At 37.9% G+C, this 14609-nt stretch overlaps 1 protein-coding gene across 1 annotated transcript in view; it reads right to left on the bottom strand.

The window, feature by feature from the left end:
- Window positions 1-384: 384 nt before the first annotated feature.
- Window positions 385-14609, bottom strand: part of TRIQK (triple QxxK/R motif containing) — a gene marked incomplete at its 3' end in the record, with an annotated part of 41373 nt that continues 27148 nt past the window's right edge. Inside the window, exons 2-3 of the mRNA XM_080340259.1 lie at window positions 10416-10501; window positions 385-498 (exon numbers count right to left, since the gene is read on the bottom strand). Coding sequence (XP_080196385.1) covers window positions 385-498; window positions 10416-10501 — 200 coding nt within the window. The remainder of the gene's footprint in view (window positions 499-10415; window positions 10502-14609) is intronic.

Here is a 14609-nt window from a genome sequence, read left to right as displayed (position 1 = left end):
TTGATTCCTAAATTCAGTCAAGGCAGACTCTCCTCCAGTGAAGTTCAGCATCAATACCCATGATAATAACAGCACCTGTTTTTTGACATCAAAGTTCTCTGTCTGAGAAAAAAAGAATGTAAACAATAAACTAAATAATAACCTTCATGTATTGTACTGCTGCTCCTGGCTTTGGCGTTAACCAAATACACTTGCCAGGCACGAGTGTTCTTCTTCTATTTTGGAGATCTGGAATGTAAAAGTGACTGATGTATCGCAAAACTTTCTTATGAATTTAGACTGCAAGAGATGGCATCATTTACTGTCTCACAGTGAAGGGACTGTGTGTTCCTATGTAGTCTTTTTCAAGCTGAAGAAGTCTTGATGATAGATTCATTGCATCTGCTAGTTTTCATCTGGATCCAGATCGAGGTCAACTTCATTGGAAATGTTAAGATAAAAGAAAGCATAGAAAGCCAACAAAAATACCAGTATAGCTGCAAGGACGAGGGCAACTTCCTGTAGAAAGAAGAGAAAAAACAAAACAAACAAACAAACAGTTAGAAAAAGTACCATATTTTCAGATAAATCAGGAATAAATATTATTTAACATTTATAATGCACATAAAAATAGCATCAGATATATATAACTGTATAATTTCTTCCCTGCGATTACCATTTCAGAACACTCTAATATCCATTTACTTAATAAATATTTTGATGAGTCTGATATACTCGCAGAGAGAGGATATTTGGCTTAAAAATCTTTGGTTCGATCTAGAAATAGGAGCTTTATGTACTTTTATTATGCTATTCCTTCTTTTTTAAAAGAAAAGACAGAATTCAGAAACCACAGTTTTGAACACAAATTTAAGTTATGAATTTACACTGTGAATTTTGATGTTTTCTAGCAATATGTTACTGCTTTTTGCCAACAAATTTGTAATTTTTTAATGAAGCAAACACAGTATGGTGGAAGTCAATGAAAATTGCTACCTCTACCTCCCAGCCTCCTGGCATGCATTACAATATGGAGCTACAAAATCCTTCAGAATTGGATGAAACTTTTCTTCCTTCCCCTCTGCAATAAGGCAAAAAGCACAACGATTTGCACTTGCACTTGCCTCTCTTCCCATAAAATACTGCAACTTGCTGCATCTTCCTTAATTAACATAAAAGAGTCTTCCAAAGTATACATGATTTATAGCAGCTTTCAGAAGCAGAAAAATGTTTTTGTATGACACGTCATACTCATTATGTGACTGCCTATCATCATATTCTATCTTGAGGCTGGACTCTCTTAAGCTCCAACTTTAGATCTCAGATATAATAAATCACAGTATGATTATCCTCTTTATAACACTACTCCTTTCAAAGTCACAGTATTTCACGTTTTAAAGTTTTTATTTTCCTGGAAAGCACAGCACATTCCCTGTAGTGTTGACTCTCATTTTACCAAAATGAAAGAAGAAAAATAAATTTGAGAAAAACCCTTATGTTTCTTCAGCTCACAACAAGTGTCACTTCCACAGCTGACAATACGCACTGCTTCATTCTCTGTCAGCAGGATGTATTTTTAAAATCATGCACTGAGGTGCTCAAAAGCAACAGGTTAGTTTGTAATCCCCAAAAACCGTTTTACCACTACAAAAAGAAGCAACAACTTCCCCTCCAAATCTCAGCTTCATGTTAAGCTACAAACCATCTGCATCAGAACAATTCACCTGCATACTTAACAGGAGAGCAGAAAAACAGTTCAATGCGTTTGTAGCAACTGATCTGAATTGGTACAGAAGACACTACATCAAATCTGCTCTGCCAGTGCAACTGAAAGGAGATGTCTAGACCTCACCTAGACAAGCAGTTACCCTTTACTGTCCAAGGAGAGAATCTGACCCCCTTTGTTGTAAGATCCATTGTGTCCTCTAAAAGAGGTCAGGTAAATTCTCCCCAAAATGCCTATTTCCCCCCTTGGGGTAGGAAGGGAGTGGAGATGACAGCTCAGCTGTGAAGACCTACACTGCATCCAGTATCTCTAGATTCATGGAGGTTTTGTGACCAACTTAGTGTGTCCACTGTCATGAAGGAGTTAAAACTGTGTAAGCTTCATTTTTAAAGTCTAGCCCATAATCTGGCATTCTTCTATAGAACAGCATTTCATTTGCATTTACATGAATGCATTATATAGTTTATCAGAATGTTGGATCAATAATTCAACATATGTCATCTAATAAACTTTGAAATACTACTGCCTAGTTGGCGTATGCTCTATGGGAGTCTTTGTTCTATAGAAACCTTTGCTTTACATTTTATACAGATGATTAATTGAGATGTACTTTAAATTTATTTTACCACATTAAAATTGCTCCTGTAAATTTGCTGAGGCTGTTTGCTAGAGATTTCCACTACATTTTCCTCTTAGAACTGTATCATCCCTTGAACCTCAACCTGCTGATTTCATATGATTTGATTAAAAAAAAAAAAAAGGACATCTAATTCACTAATATATTAAAGGGAAGTGATTTTTGCTTTGTTGCAGTTGCAACACGTCAGTATCTCACAAAAGGGCATGGCAGCATCAGACAGGTTTCATTTATTTCCTTGTATCCACAGCTGTGCTCCCAGACCCATCTGGCCACACAGCTACTAATCTTAAGAGGATGTAATAAACAAGTGACATACAACTGCAAGCTCCATCTGCTCAGGAGAGTGGACAACAAAACCGTACAATGCAGGCACCGTTCACACTTGACACAGAGAGCAAATTCATTCGAGGATTAAAAAGTTTTTTCCCTTGTTTGGATGCAATGCTTGCCACACTTTCTGCTATACAATACTTAAACCTTTCCCTTCTCCCCAGTCTACCTTATGAAACTCTGTAGTAGCAGCAGCAAAATTTTGGGTAACTTTTGTATTAAAGTTTTGCTTTCTAGGAAGTGGAACTGGGAAAATCTTGATTCTTAGTCTCAGGTTGCCCAGTAACTGCTTTGACAGGAGTAGTTCTTTAATTCCTCTGCCCAAGTTTTACAGTGAATACCACTGAGATAACAATACTCTTTTCTTTACACAGGCATTAGGAACTGGGTGGATGGATCAGTTTTTATTAACCCTAGAAATGAAAAGCCTTATTGATATTCCAGGTTTGAGAATTATGCAAGAACCTTAATTTTGAGTTACTGAAGGTGGCAGAGTAACAAAAACCTAAAATAAACAGCCTAACAAAGGACACCTGGCTCTCAGCTAGCAATGTGCTGTCTCTTAAGAATTGCATCCAGTTTATGAACTTTTATAAACATAAATTTTGCAATGTAAATAGAAATGAGATGCTACACCACTGCACTGTCTTTGCAACAACAGTATATATTGTCATTTTAATTTGCTTTATACTTAGCAGGCTTTGCTATTTGTATTTTAAGCCATGCATAGAAATGAAATGTTAAAATACTCCCCACTCGGCATACATAGCTCCCTTTCTCTTCCACTTTATAGATCATCCCCATCATCCCTCTGCGAAATCCATTTACTCAGAGGATTTCACCATGAATAATTAACCAATATAGAGAAAGTCCTATAGAAATAAACTAAAAATGATCACAGGGCTTTTTTTTTTTCCCCCTTTTATAACATGGTACAGAACACTAGGAAATAACACCCCGGCTCTCAAATCCCAAAGTACAGTCAAAGAAGCCTTAAAAGGAACAGAATTTTCTGTTATCTTATATTTAGAATAATGTCTGTAGAACCCCACTGATTTCAGCTTGGTTAGGTTTTTCAGAAACTTTTCCATAAAGGAAACATATGCCATTACAGCATAACGTAGACTTAATTCTCCTATCATTTTTTGTCAGTTTTATGTCTCTCGTGCCAAAATACTTGGATAATGTCCTCAGATTCACCCTGATGGAGAACATTGTAGAGCTGGATCTAAACAAGATTAATCAGGAGATGAAAAAATAGGGGTGAGGAAAAAATCCTGGCTACAATAACACAAATTTAGACACTGTGTATGGCAGCATCATGTCCTACACATATAGAGAAATATCACACTTTCAGGAAATTTCAGATTTTTTACATACTTACTATTGTCCTCCAAAGAGGATCATACTTCTTTTTATCTGAAACCAGCCTAAAATTAGGCAAAAGAGTACCAGAAATTGCTGTCTTTGAAATGCTAAACTATCCCTAGCTATTTCTGAAAAGAGATTAAAAGACAATCATGCTGACCAAGGATACATGTAGAAATAAAACAAACATACGCAGACTTGACAATGAACTTTTTTATCCCATATCATTTCCAACTGGAAGACTTTATCTGGACATTCACTGTAACATTCTTTTAGAGTTTCAACAAAGCCATATTTAAAAATGGATGTTTACTTCCTTAATGAAGGATATTCTACATCCAATACATGGTGACAAAAGTAAGTTATTAACTTTTAACTGTAATTTTGATGTTACAGATTTCTGATTGTAAAAATTTCAGATGGAACAAAGATCATTATTGACTGAAATAATGAGAACAAGGTAGTATTACAGAGTCATCCAATAGACCTGGTTATATGGTCATGAAGCAATAGGATTCATTTTAATATAGCTAAATGCAAGATAATATATAGAGGTATCAAAGATGTAGATAGTACTTACAAAGTAGAGGACCCTCTTTTGAAAAACTGTGACTCTAAAAAGGTCTTTGGATTTAAGATCACAGTCCCTCAGTGTGATCTCTGGATGTGCAAAGGCAGAAGGATTTCCAGTAGAGAGATGACTGGTATTTATTTTGTCATAGAGAAGAATGAGAGGCAGTTTGGTTACAGCATATAACTATATATGTCATACACCTGTATTTAAGTGAGGCACTTCACAGTATGGGGTCCTTGTGTCTTGTTTACCAGAACCTCTCAAGGTCCAGGGGTGGTTAGATAAGCTCAGTCTTTAAATAAGATGCTATTTCGTAGGAGCAAGAATGACTGAACATTCCAGTTACCTCTTGGGGAAAAACAAAAACAAAACAAAACAAAAAACCAAACCAAACCAAACCAAACAAACAAAACAAAAACCACAAACAAACAAACAAACAAAAAAAAACCCCACAAAAACCAAAAAACCCACTTCTATAGCTATGAGGCTTTTGCAGCCAGATCTCTCAAAAAGTACATTTTTATTTGTTATTGGGAAGAATACTTCAACTAGGACTTGTGTGAATAGGAGGTCCTGACTGCCAGCCTTGGGGTTGGCGACCTCAGCCCTCCAGATTGCTCCCCTCCTTCAAAGCGCTGGGAAGACTGGGATTATTTACATGGTCACTGCTGTATTCCCAACCCCTGAAGTAGCAGATTGTTTAATGTAATTACACCTAAAGCTTCAGTGCTGCAGACTTTTCTATAAAAGAGCAAATGAAGTTTCCTTCTTTTTCAGGAAATTTTCCTCCAATTGTATTGATTTCATTTGTGGAATTTGAAGATTTGTTGCTGTCACCTATCATTTGAAGAGTTAAAGATTGGTCACAAGCAGGGACCAAAGCCTGAGAAAGATGCACTACTGCTCTGAGGTGGTACAGAAAATCCTGCTGAGCTCCTGCTTGGTGCATCTTCTTCAAATGCTCAAACCACCATGTTTACTGTATTTATGTGTACAGGTCAGGTCAGGGTCAGATCGGAGCAATCTGATTTTGTTTTTCTATTTGTATGGGTTTTTTCAACTCCCCTCCATTTCAAGGCCAGGGACCAAAGTCTGGCTACTGGGATCACTGGGAATATCACATTTTGTTCACTGGTGTCACATTAAGATTCTCTGCTCTTTTTGTGAGGCACATAAGCTGGTTTGAAGACCCAGTATTTTGGCTGTTATAAAGTGCTTTGACTTCCTAGAAATTATTTAGATAAAATTTTATGATCTGTAACATATAGAAGGCCAGATCAAACGATCTAATAGTCCCTTGTGGTCTTAATTTCTGCAAAGCTATGAAACTATATTCCCAACTTATCTTGGCAAATGTAGTTCTCTAATTTAACAGATTACGAACAGCATGAAATCAGAGAATACCCTTTGCCAAAATACACTAGGACTGTCTTGTCGTCTATTCATACATAACTTTTACCAGATGAGGTAAACTCTTGATAATGAGCTAGCTAGCTACACAATAGAGTAAGTAGATAGGCAAAAAAAATGACAGACAGTAGGCTCTTACTTTTTTAGGAAACATTTTTTCCTTAGCTCAATTGATGTACTACATTGCTAATAATTCTCTGTGGAGTGGTGTTCTGCAGCCGATTATGTCTTTGCAACTGGTTGCAAAATACTACCGTTCAGATTTGTGTCTGCCTTTCAACAAGAGAGAAAACTTCGGCATCTATCCCATGGACCACGGATTCATTCTCGAAGCCTGTGAAAATACCTCTCACTGAGAACTCCCATTACTTTTGGCCCCTGCATACCAAACCCCAGCTATCTGGGGCTGAGCTTCCACATTCCTCAAACCATTTTCTGCTTGTCACCCTTCCGCTGCCACCTCTTCCTCACCTACGGAGAGCAGAGTTGGCACCCACGGTGCAGACCCCTTGCTGCTCCACCTGGTAAGGACGAGGAGGTGGGCTTCCACCAGCACGAGCTCTCAGAGAACAAAACAACCATGCAGAGAAGGTTTAGAGGCTCCCTTTTTGTTTCTGTTACAAAGAATTTCATTTTATCCAAACACTAGGAGACATACTGTTTTCTCTCTGAGATGTTTCTCAAGACGGGGGTCCTGCTTTTCCGAGAGACACCATATATTTTGGCACTGTCTGCATTAGTGTCCCACATACAGACCCAGCAAGATAGTTCTGCTACAGTATTTAATTTTAAAACATACTTAAAGAGCAAATATTGTACACTAGATACTAGCATGGTCACCCTGCTTGAACTAACTTTTGATAGTTATTAGCGCTTAGCTGCTTCTCTGACATTATCAATAGGGATAAAATGTCTCATTGGGGAAATTAAAAAGTACTAAATGGCAGTGACTGAAAGGAACTTTGTTACTTTAAACCTTGCATTAAAATGACAAGGCAATCAAAGTTTGACAAGACAAGCTAATTAGTATGCCAGCGATGAAATGTGAAGGATCTCCAGGGGATTGGTTCTGAAAAGTTTTATGTCATTTATGGGGCCTTTTTTTTTTTAAGCAAATGTTGTCAGCTCTCCCAGTAAAACACACAACAGTGGAATTTCATTATCTTCATAGAAATTAATGACTAAAATCCCTTCACTATTTTCCAGTCCTCTTTTTCTTCTAAGTACTACACAGAGTCTTACTTTACAGCCGCAAATACAAGCTCTTCAGGACACTAGTGTAAACAAAACTCTAGAGGTATCAATGGGCACTAAAAATCATACTGTTTTAAATGGAAGGATGCTATTTATTGTGTTAGGTATTTCACAGAATTATAAAAATATTCCTCCTTCCTAGAGAGCTTGTACTTCCGTGTGTACGATAAAGATCTCCTTCCTCTACAATATTTTTATTTACTGCAACTTATCTTTTTAATGGGAAAATGTTAATATATTTTGAAACACTGCACACTGTATCATGTACTGAAACATGGATAAACAAATAAAATATATGGTAAATACACACTTGTATGTGTTTTCTTAGAGATTTACAATAACCTTGGACCTTTCTTTTTAAAGTGCTGCCTACTTATTACACTGCACTGTAATTACACCACCTTTTTTTTTTTCCTTAACACAGATTGAAGTTAATCAGCTGTCACAGCACAGAACTGAGGCCTGCATCACATAAAAAGACTGCAATCCCAGCCTTTGGAAGGTGAATCATGTCATTTAACACCATCAGAAAACTTTCCTAATATGAAGTGACAATTGTGATGATACCTTCCCCAAGGAAGAGCTCAGGGACACTCAAAAGCTCTGAATGTTAGGAAACGCTTAAAGGAATGCACACTTAAGCCTCAAAATAGTTTCATGAATGTACATCAAAACATGACGGCAGAACAACTCTGCTGCCTCTTCTGACAGCCATGGACATGAGGAGCAGTTTAACACCCTGCAGGAGACTCCAAGAAACTTTTATTTCAATACTTTATCCAGAAGACAACAGAGAAGTATCTGGGATCAGTGTGGAAAATGAATGTAAGGAGATGATTGCTCTTGGACTGCTGGAGGAACTTAACAACAGACTGAGGCAAATCCAGCCCTGCCTAAGAGAAGGGGAGAGGTTATGGGGTTTCACAACAGGGACACAGAAGCTGTGTCCCTGAGCAGCCTCTCCTGGGGTGGGACGGGTGATCTCCCTGCAAACCCTCCAGGCACATCCAGTGCCCACAGCGAAGCTCTGCAGAACCGCAGGGACGGAGCACGGCGAGGAGCTGTCACTGTGAGGCAGGAAGAGGTGTGGGTCTATCCCGACACATTACATCTGTCTCGCTTCCACGCTGAGCACTGCAGGCTCTGTCAGGAGAAGTGCAGAGCTTTATTCTGCAGGGATTGCCCATATTCTAGTGGAAGTATTGTACCATTTAGTAAGCCTGAGGTTGTTGGCATTATGCAGGCTCAGTGAGAAGGACGCACACAAATGCCCTGCTTTCTTTCCCCCACAAGCATTTCCACGGAGGGAAAGGTGCCAACTTACCTTGGGTTTTGCTTCAGCCCTGTCAGCTTTTCTCAGCAATTAGGAAGCAAGGCAAGAGACTGTGATCTGATTGGGGATGATTCAGGGTCATATTTTAAGGCCCAGGTATACAAAAACTGTTACAGCCATAAGACAAGATTTTAAAGAATATCTTTCTCTCTTGTTTTTAAATGCAGTGGCAGAATTGCAAACCCGAGACATTGCACACTGCAACTAGCAGAATTCCAGAAACACGTAATCGTATGACCCGGAGAGAACGTGTGCACCTTGATGGCAAAACTCATTCTTAGAACTCAGCGGGTCTGCTGCAACATGCAGGAACATATTTGTACAAAATAAACTGTTCTTGATTTCTTTACTCAATAATACTTGATTATTCATTATATATATGTTTACACACATGCTTTTGTATTGTCCCTCATTTTTAAGTAAGAATTACCTAAGAAAATAAGGAGAAAGAAAAAAGCCTTTAAAGACCAAGGTTCATATTTTTCTTACTCATGAAAGACACTCAAAAAAATTTGCACATTTTAAAAGAATTAGGCTGTACAGTAAAAGTCTCCAAGTAGAACACCACTTTTAAAAGGTCATGTCATTGGAAGTAAAATGAAAAGAAAAAGTAAAATTTAATAAGAAAGGAAGGAAAAAACCATTGAACTCAAAAAGGTTAATAATCTATCCTTTAAACAAAAAAGGCAATCTACTTTTTCTCATTAAAACCTGACACACAGCGCTAACTGAAGAGATTATGTTATGAAAACATACTGCATTGCACGGTAATGCTTGATCGAGATCAGCAATCAGGAGCAAAAAGAAAGCACTGTTTCGTGATTATAATAGCAAATTCTGGAAGACAACCAAATACATCATCTGGCAGCTCAACAGCTGTTACAGCTTGGTAGTAATACCTTGGCATTTGCTATAAGCTATAACGTGAAAAAATTGATTTCTCATCTGCCAGAAACAAGAAAATGTTCTTCTTTTAACATTTCTTAAGTTTCTTTCACTAGAATACCCACATACTTGATCCACTTTTTATTTTTCTTGGGTTTTACCCTTGCTGCTAAGATAATTGTGTATCAATTTGATTCAAAATAAGTCTGAGGGAAAAATACAGGATGCAACTTAAATAATGCACGTTCATATAAATCCCGTTTTCATGACACGCTGGGTAGTAGATGGCACAAAATATTCCTAATTGCCCTCCTTGCTCATACTCACAGTTGTGATCAACTAGTCATTATTATACTTCATACTTGTCTGAAAAAGGGACATTTCCAAAAAAAAAATTCAGTACCTTTCCATGTGTTTTGCTGTTAGTTAAGCTGCCTGTTTCCAAGTCAGAGGCAGAACAGAAGGATGGGCTGAGATAATAATGCTGAGAATTTACAACACTTAACAAATACAGTTTTTAAATTACTCCTGGGTGTAGGATAGGAAGAGGAAGAAGGAAGATGCTTATTGTAATTTTTATAACTATATGAAATAATTAAAGCATTTGTTCTGTGTGCAGAGAGGCTCCCTGAAAAGATCAATTGTCTAAGCATACAGTAGTTATTGACCTTAAAGTAAGTATGCATCATAATAAGGACATGGACTACTTAAAATGTTATAGCATTTCAACTATTCTAGTTATTTTAGGGTTAAGTAAAAGCAATCCATCATAAATATTTTAGATTCTGGCATTCCACTTAGATTTTGAAATGTCATGAACAATATCTCTCAGAAATCAATATTCACACAGTATGTCTATGGGGAAAAGAAACAACATATACACAAAGGTGGTATAAGCTATCAAAGAGATCTCTACCTTTACGCCTAGTGCAGTTTTCTTGGCCTCTGCTTTTAATCTTGTAGCTCTTAACATAGGCCTGGTTTTCTTATAATCTTGTTTTCCTAGAGTAGAAAAGCATATTTAATGAAAATGATGCAAAAAGAAGATAAAGAATGTCAGCAATTATTTCTGTAGAAAAGCCAGATCCAATATTTTGAAAACATTCCACAGCCCAACACTTTAAACAGGAGCTACTTTATAAAACAGGTGCCCAATCTGTGGAACAACAGTCCTTGACACGGAAAATGACAGCAGCAAGTGCCGACAAATCAGCGTAGAACCTATTTCTCCAGAGAGACATCAAAATATACGTACAGATAGCCATCCCCTAGTACAACATTTATTAAATTGTTCAGTAAGCATCAGACAACAAATAAGCAGATTAAAGGTGGATAACGTTTTTCCATCACATTTCAATCAAAACAAAATTTTCATTACAATTTTTGTTGGTTGTTCACCTCTAATGCATATATAAATGTGTAATACAGGACATTATGGTGAGTCATAGAATGGTTTGGGTTGGAGGAGACCTTAAAGATCACCTAGTTCGAACCATCCTGTTATGTTTCATCATTTTCAACCGGAATATTACTTGCAAGTATCAGAACTCAGATACACACAGGTCAGTCCAAGTAAGTACTAATAAAACCATTGCTTCACAATATCTGCTTCTAGAAACATGCTACACAGAATCTTCTAGAACTGTCTTTTAAAAAGTTATGGGGGCTACCTCTTAGAGCTACAAACTGTGCAGCCAAGTGCTTGATTACTGTGAGTCCATACGAACTGAGTTCAGAGGAGGACATGCAAGTACTTAGAAATGGCATAAATCATTTATCTCAATAGTAAAGCATAAAACACTTGACATGTCTCAGGGATATTTTTGCTATCTGAAGGGCCTGTTACTGCTGTGCTATGTACTATTAAGTATAGCTTTGTAAGTCACCAGAAGCCAAGGTACAGACACAGTCACAAAAGGAGGAGAAAGAAAAGAGGAATCTGTGAAGAACTGTTGACAGGGGTGGAGCTATTTTGGCTTTTCAAAAAACTCCTTTCCATTTTCTCCCCTTAATGCATACATACCTTTCTGTCCTTTTTGCCTATGTCCAAAGCTGAGCGACAATGCTTAAAAGCAGAAATCTTTGGCCATTTTAAACCACTAATTTTACCTAGTTTTACATTTAACATTCATCACTGTAACATTCAAATAATTTAATCTTTTCTCTAAAATTGTGTCCAGTAGTTTCACGTGTGTAATACTTCCATTTGCTCAACCAGCTGCAGTCTTACATTCATAACCAATAGTGCAAACTTCTCATTTTGTGGTCACCTTCAAAAATGTAATATTAGAATAGTCTGGGTTGAAAGGGACCTTCAAAGCTCATCTAGTCCAACTCCCCTGCAATGAGCAGGGACATCTTCAACTAGATCAGGTCGCTCAGAGCCCCATTCAACCTGGCCTTGAACATCTCCAGGGATGGGGCATCTACCACCCCTCTGGGCAACCTGTGCCAGTGTTTCACCACCCTCATTGTAAAAAATTTCTTCCTCATGTTTAGTTTAAAACCATTACTGCTTGTCCTGTCTGTCCCCATACTTCTTATAGGCCCCTTTTAAGTACTGAAAGGCCGCAAGAAGGTTTCCCTGGAGCCTTCTGTGCTCCAGGCTGAACAAGCCCAACTCTCTCAGCGTGTCCTCACAGCAGAGCTGTTCCAGCCCCCTGATCATCTTGGTGGCCTCCTCTGGATCCTCTCCAACAGGTCCATGTCTTTCCTGTACTGAGGCCTCCAGAGTTGGATGCAGGACTCCAGGTGGGGTGTCACCAGAGCAGAGTAGAGGGCCAGAATCACCTCCCTCAACCTAGTGCAGTGGTGAAATTCTGAAACATGAATTGGAAAAGAAAGGTCTTCTCCAGTGATATACTAGATTCCAGGAAACACACTTCTGCCTTTGTCTACTCTATCACTCTGCTCATATTCAATACAGAACTCTTCTCTGTAGCATATTGTGGATGTTGAATTTGCATTATTGACTTGCTTCCATTGTATAATCTCTCTTCAGCCCTAGGGATTCTATATTGTGAAGGCCTCTCTATTATTACTTGGTCAGATATTATTAATAAAAGACCTGAACTAACTTAGAAAATACTCAATGACAAAAGGAAAAATAACTTAAACCGTGTCTATTGCGGGGGAGAAGCATATATCCAAGGAACTTTCTTAGAAGACAGAGTGAAGAAAGGATTACACAATGACTATTTATGTCTAATGCTCCAATATATTAATCCAGTCAATCTATTTCATTTGCAGGACAGGACCACTGCAGAATTGTTCTTCAGAAGTCAATGATATCTGATAATGGGATGCATCAAGAGTACAGTAACTTTTCTGAACAGTTAGAGAAAGAATTGCAGGAAGTACCAAAATGGCTAAGTCATGAGATGAAGCCAGCCAGAAAGAGAACGTTTCTTCTCTCTAAAGCACTGCAATTGTACTTTTGCTATGAAATAGTTAAAGAGCTGTCAGGATTTCCATTATAAATGGCAGTTTATAACTCATAAAAATTCACTCCAGGCTGAAATTTGGCATAGATATATCCCAGTTTTAAATTTTCTTGTTTGTTTGTTGGGAGCCAACTTTCAATAAAATGATGCAGCTGTTTTTACTTATTTCAGACCAAACTACAGAAATGTATCCATCTGAGATGTTTTAAGCATGAAAAATACCTTCGTTTACAAGTATATAACTGACAAGGGCTAAGTTCAATTTCAATTCTCATAATTCAGGTTTGCTGCTTTCCCATCTGGGGTAAATAAAGCAGGACGGTCTGAGGTTTCCCTTCTAGTGATGTAAAAGCATTAGACAATGAAAACTAGAAAGCTTTGTAAGGCCCGTTAGCAATAGGAAACAAGTTGGCTACTGAAACCCACCTCCTCTTCCTCCCATTGCCCATTCTCCCTCCTTTTCTGCAAGGCTCAGCTCTGAAGGTGACATGAGCAGTGACATATTGCACAAGAGACCTGGTCTGTGTACTACATGTATCGGCAGGACCAAGTCTATTCCTAGAAAAGGGAAAGCTTATTGGTCTTCTTTCCCTTGGTTTCAGGCACTCTGCTACTGTTTATTCCAGTATAATGGCTATGGCTAAGACTGGATTCTGCTTATCAAAAGAATACTTCCAGATTTATATTAAATCTGATATGAACAACTAACCCCCCTATACAACAAATAGGTTATTTAATAATGACTCTAGAGCTGGTAGTTCTCCAAATCTATGCACCTGCTATTAATTTACCTCTCTGCTTGCTAAAGGTGAAAGCCAAAAGTGAAAAAAAAAAAAAATGTTAGGGAAACAGTCTGAGTCCACCAAGTGCAAAAGTTTAAAAAGGGCACCTGTGGAGTTCTTTGTAATGCAAACCAGATTCAGCAATTGTTCTCTTAAAACATCTGAACTTTCTGAGGCCTTGGGAAAGTCACTGCACTACAGGACTATAAAGGACTATGAAATGCAAAGCCCCTGCCATGTGAATACTGATCATTACCACCTGGAAAACAAGCAGAAATAAATAATACAGGGTTTCTACATTCTTTCGGGCCTGCAAATTCAACCAGTTGGAATACATGTATTCACACTCCCAATGTCTTCTAGTTTTATCTCACTTATCCCACAAGCTTTCTTGTACATTGATCTGTCAGAGTCATCAGCCTGAGCTGTTTCTTCTTCCCAGGAAGTGACCGTCAAAGCCAGTTAACATGGACTCATGAGACAAAGCCCATTCGTCTGCTTTATCCAATGTCTATTCAGGACAGACACTGAGTTTTACTGAGGAAATGCAGGAAGGCAAGAAGAAGCCGCCAAAGAGATAGAACTGGAAAACTTCCAGACCAAATCTTAGGGTTTTTATTACTTAAGCAAAATTCTCTTCTACTTCTCATTTTTGTTATCAATTCTTCATCTCATCTCTTCTCTCAAACTCCAGTGTCAGTTTTCCTTAACATTTTTTTAATATAACTACCCAAATTTCCATTTATTTTTTACAAATCTGCCGCTTCTTTCTTCACAACTTTTCTCAAGTCCATCACGTTCTTTCCATTTTTAAGATCAAAGAACTAGTCCATGATAAGGCAACTTTTCTTACCGACTACAGCCACCATCTCTCAGCTTGTCCTG

The sequence above is a fragment of the Nesoenas mayeri genome (assembly GCF_963082525.1).
Source record: "Nesoenas mayeri genome assembly, chromosome: 2".
NCBI classification, from domain to species: domain Eukaryota; kingdom Metazoa; phylum Chordata; class Aves; order Columbiformes; family Columbidae; genus Nesoenas; species Nesoenas mayeri.
The sequence above is the reverse complement of the archived record's forward strand: the minus strand, read 5'-3'. Positions and strand labels throughout refer to the sequence as shown.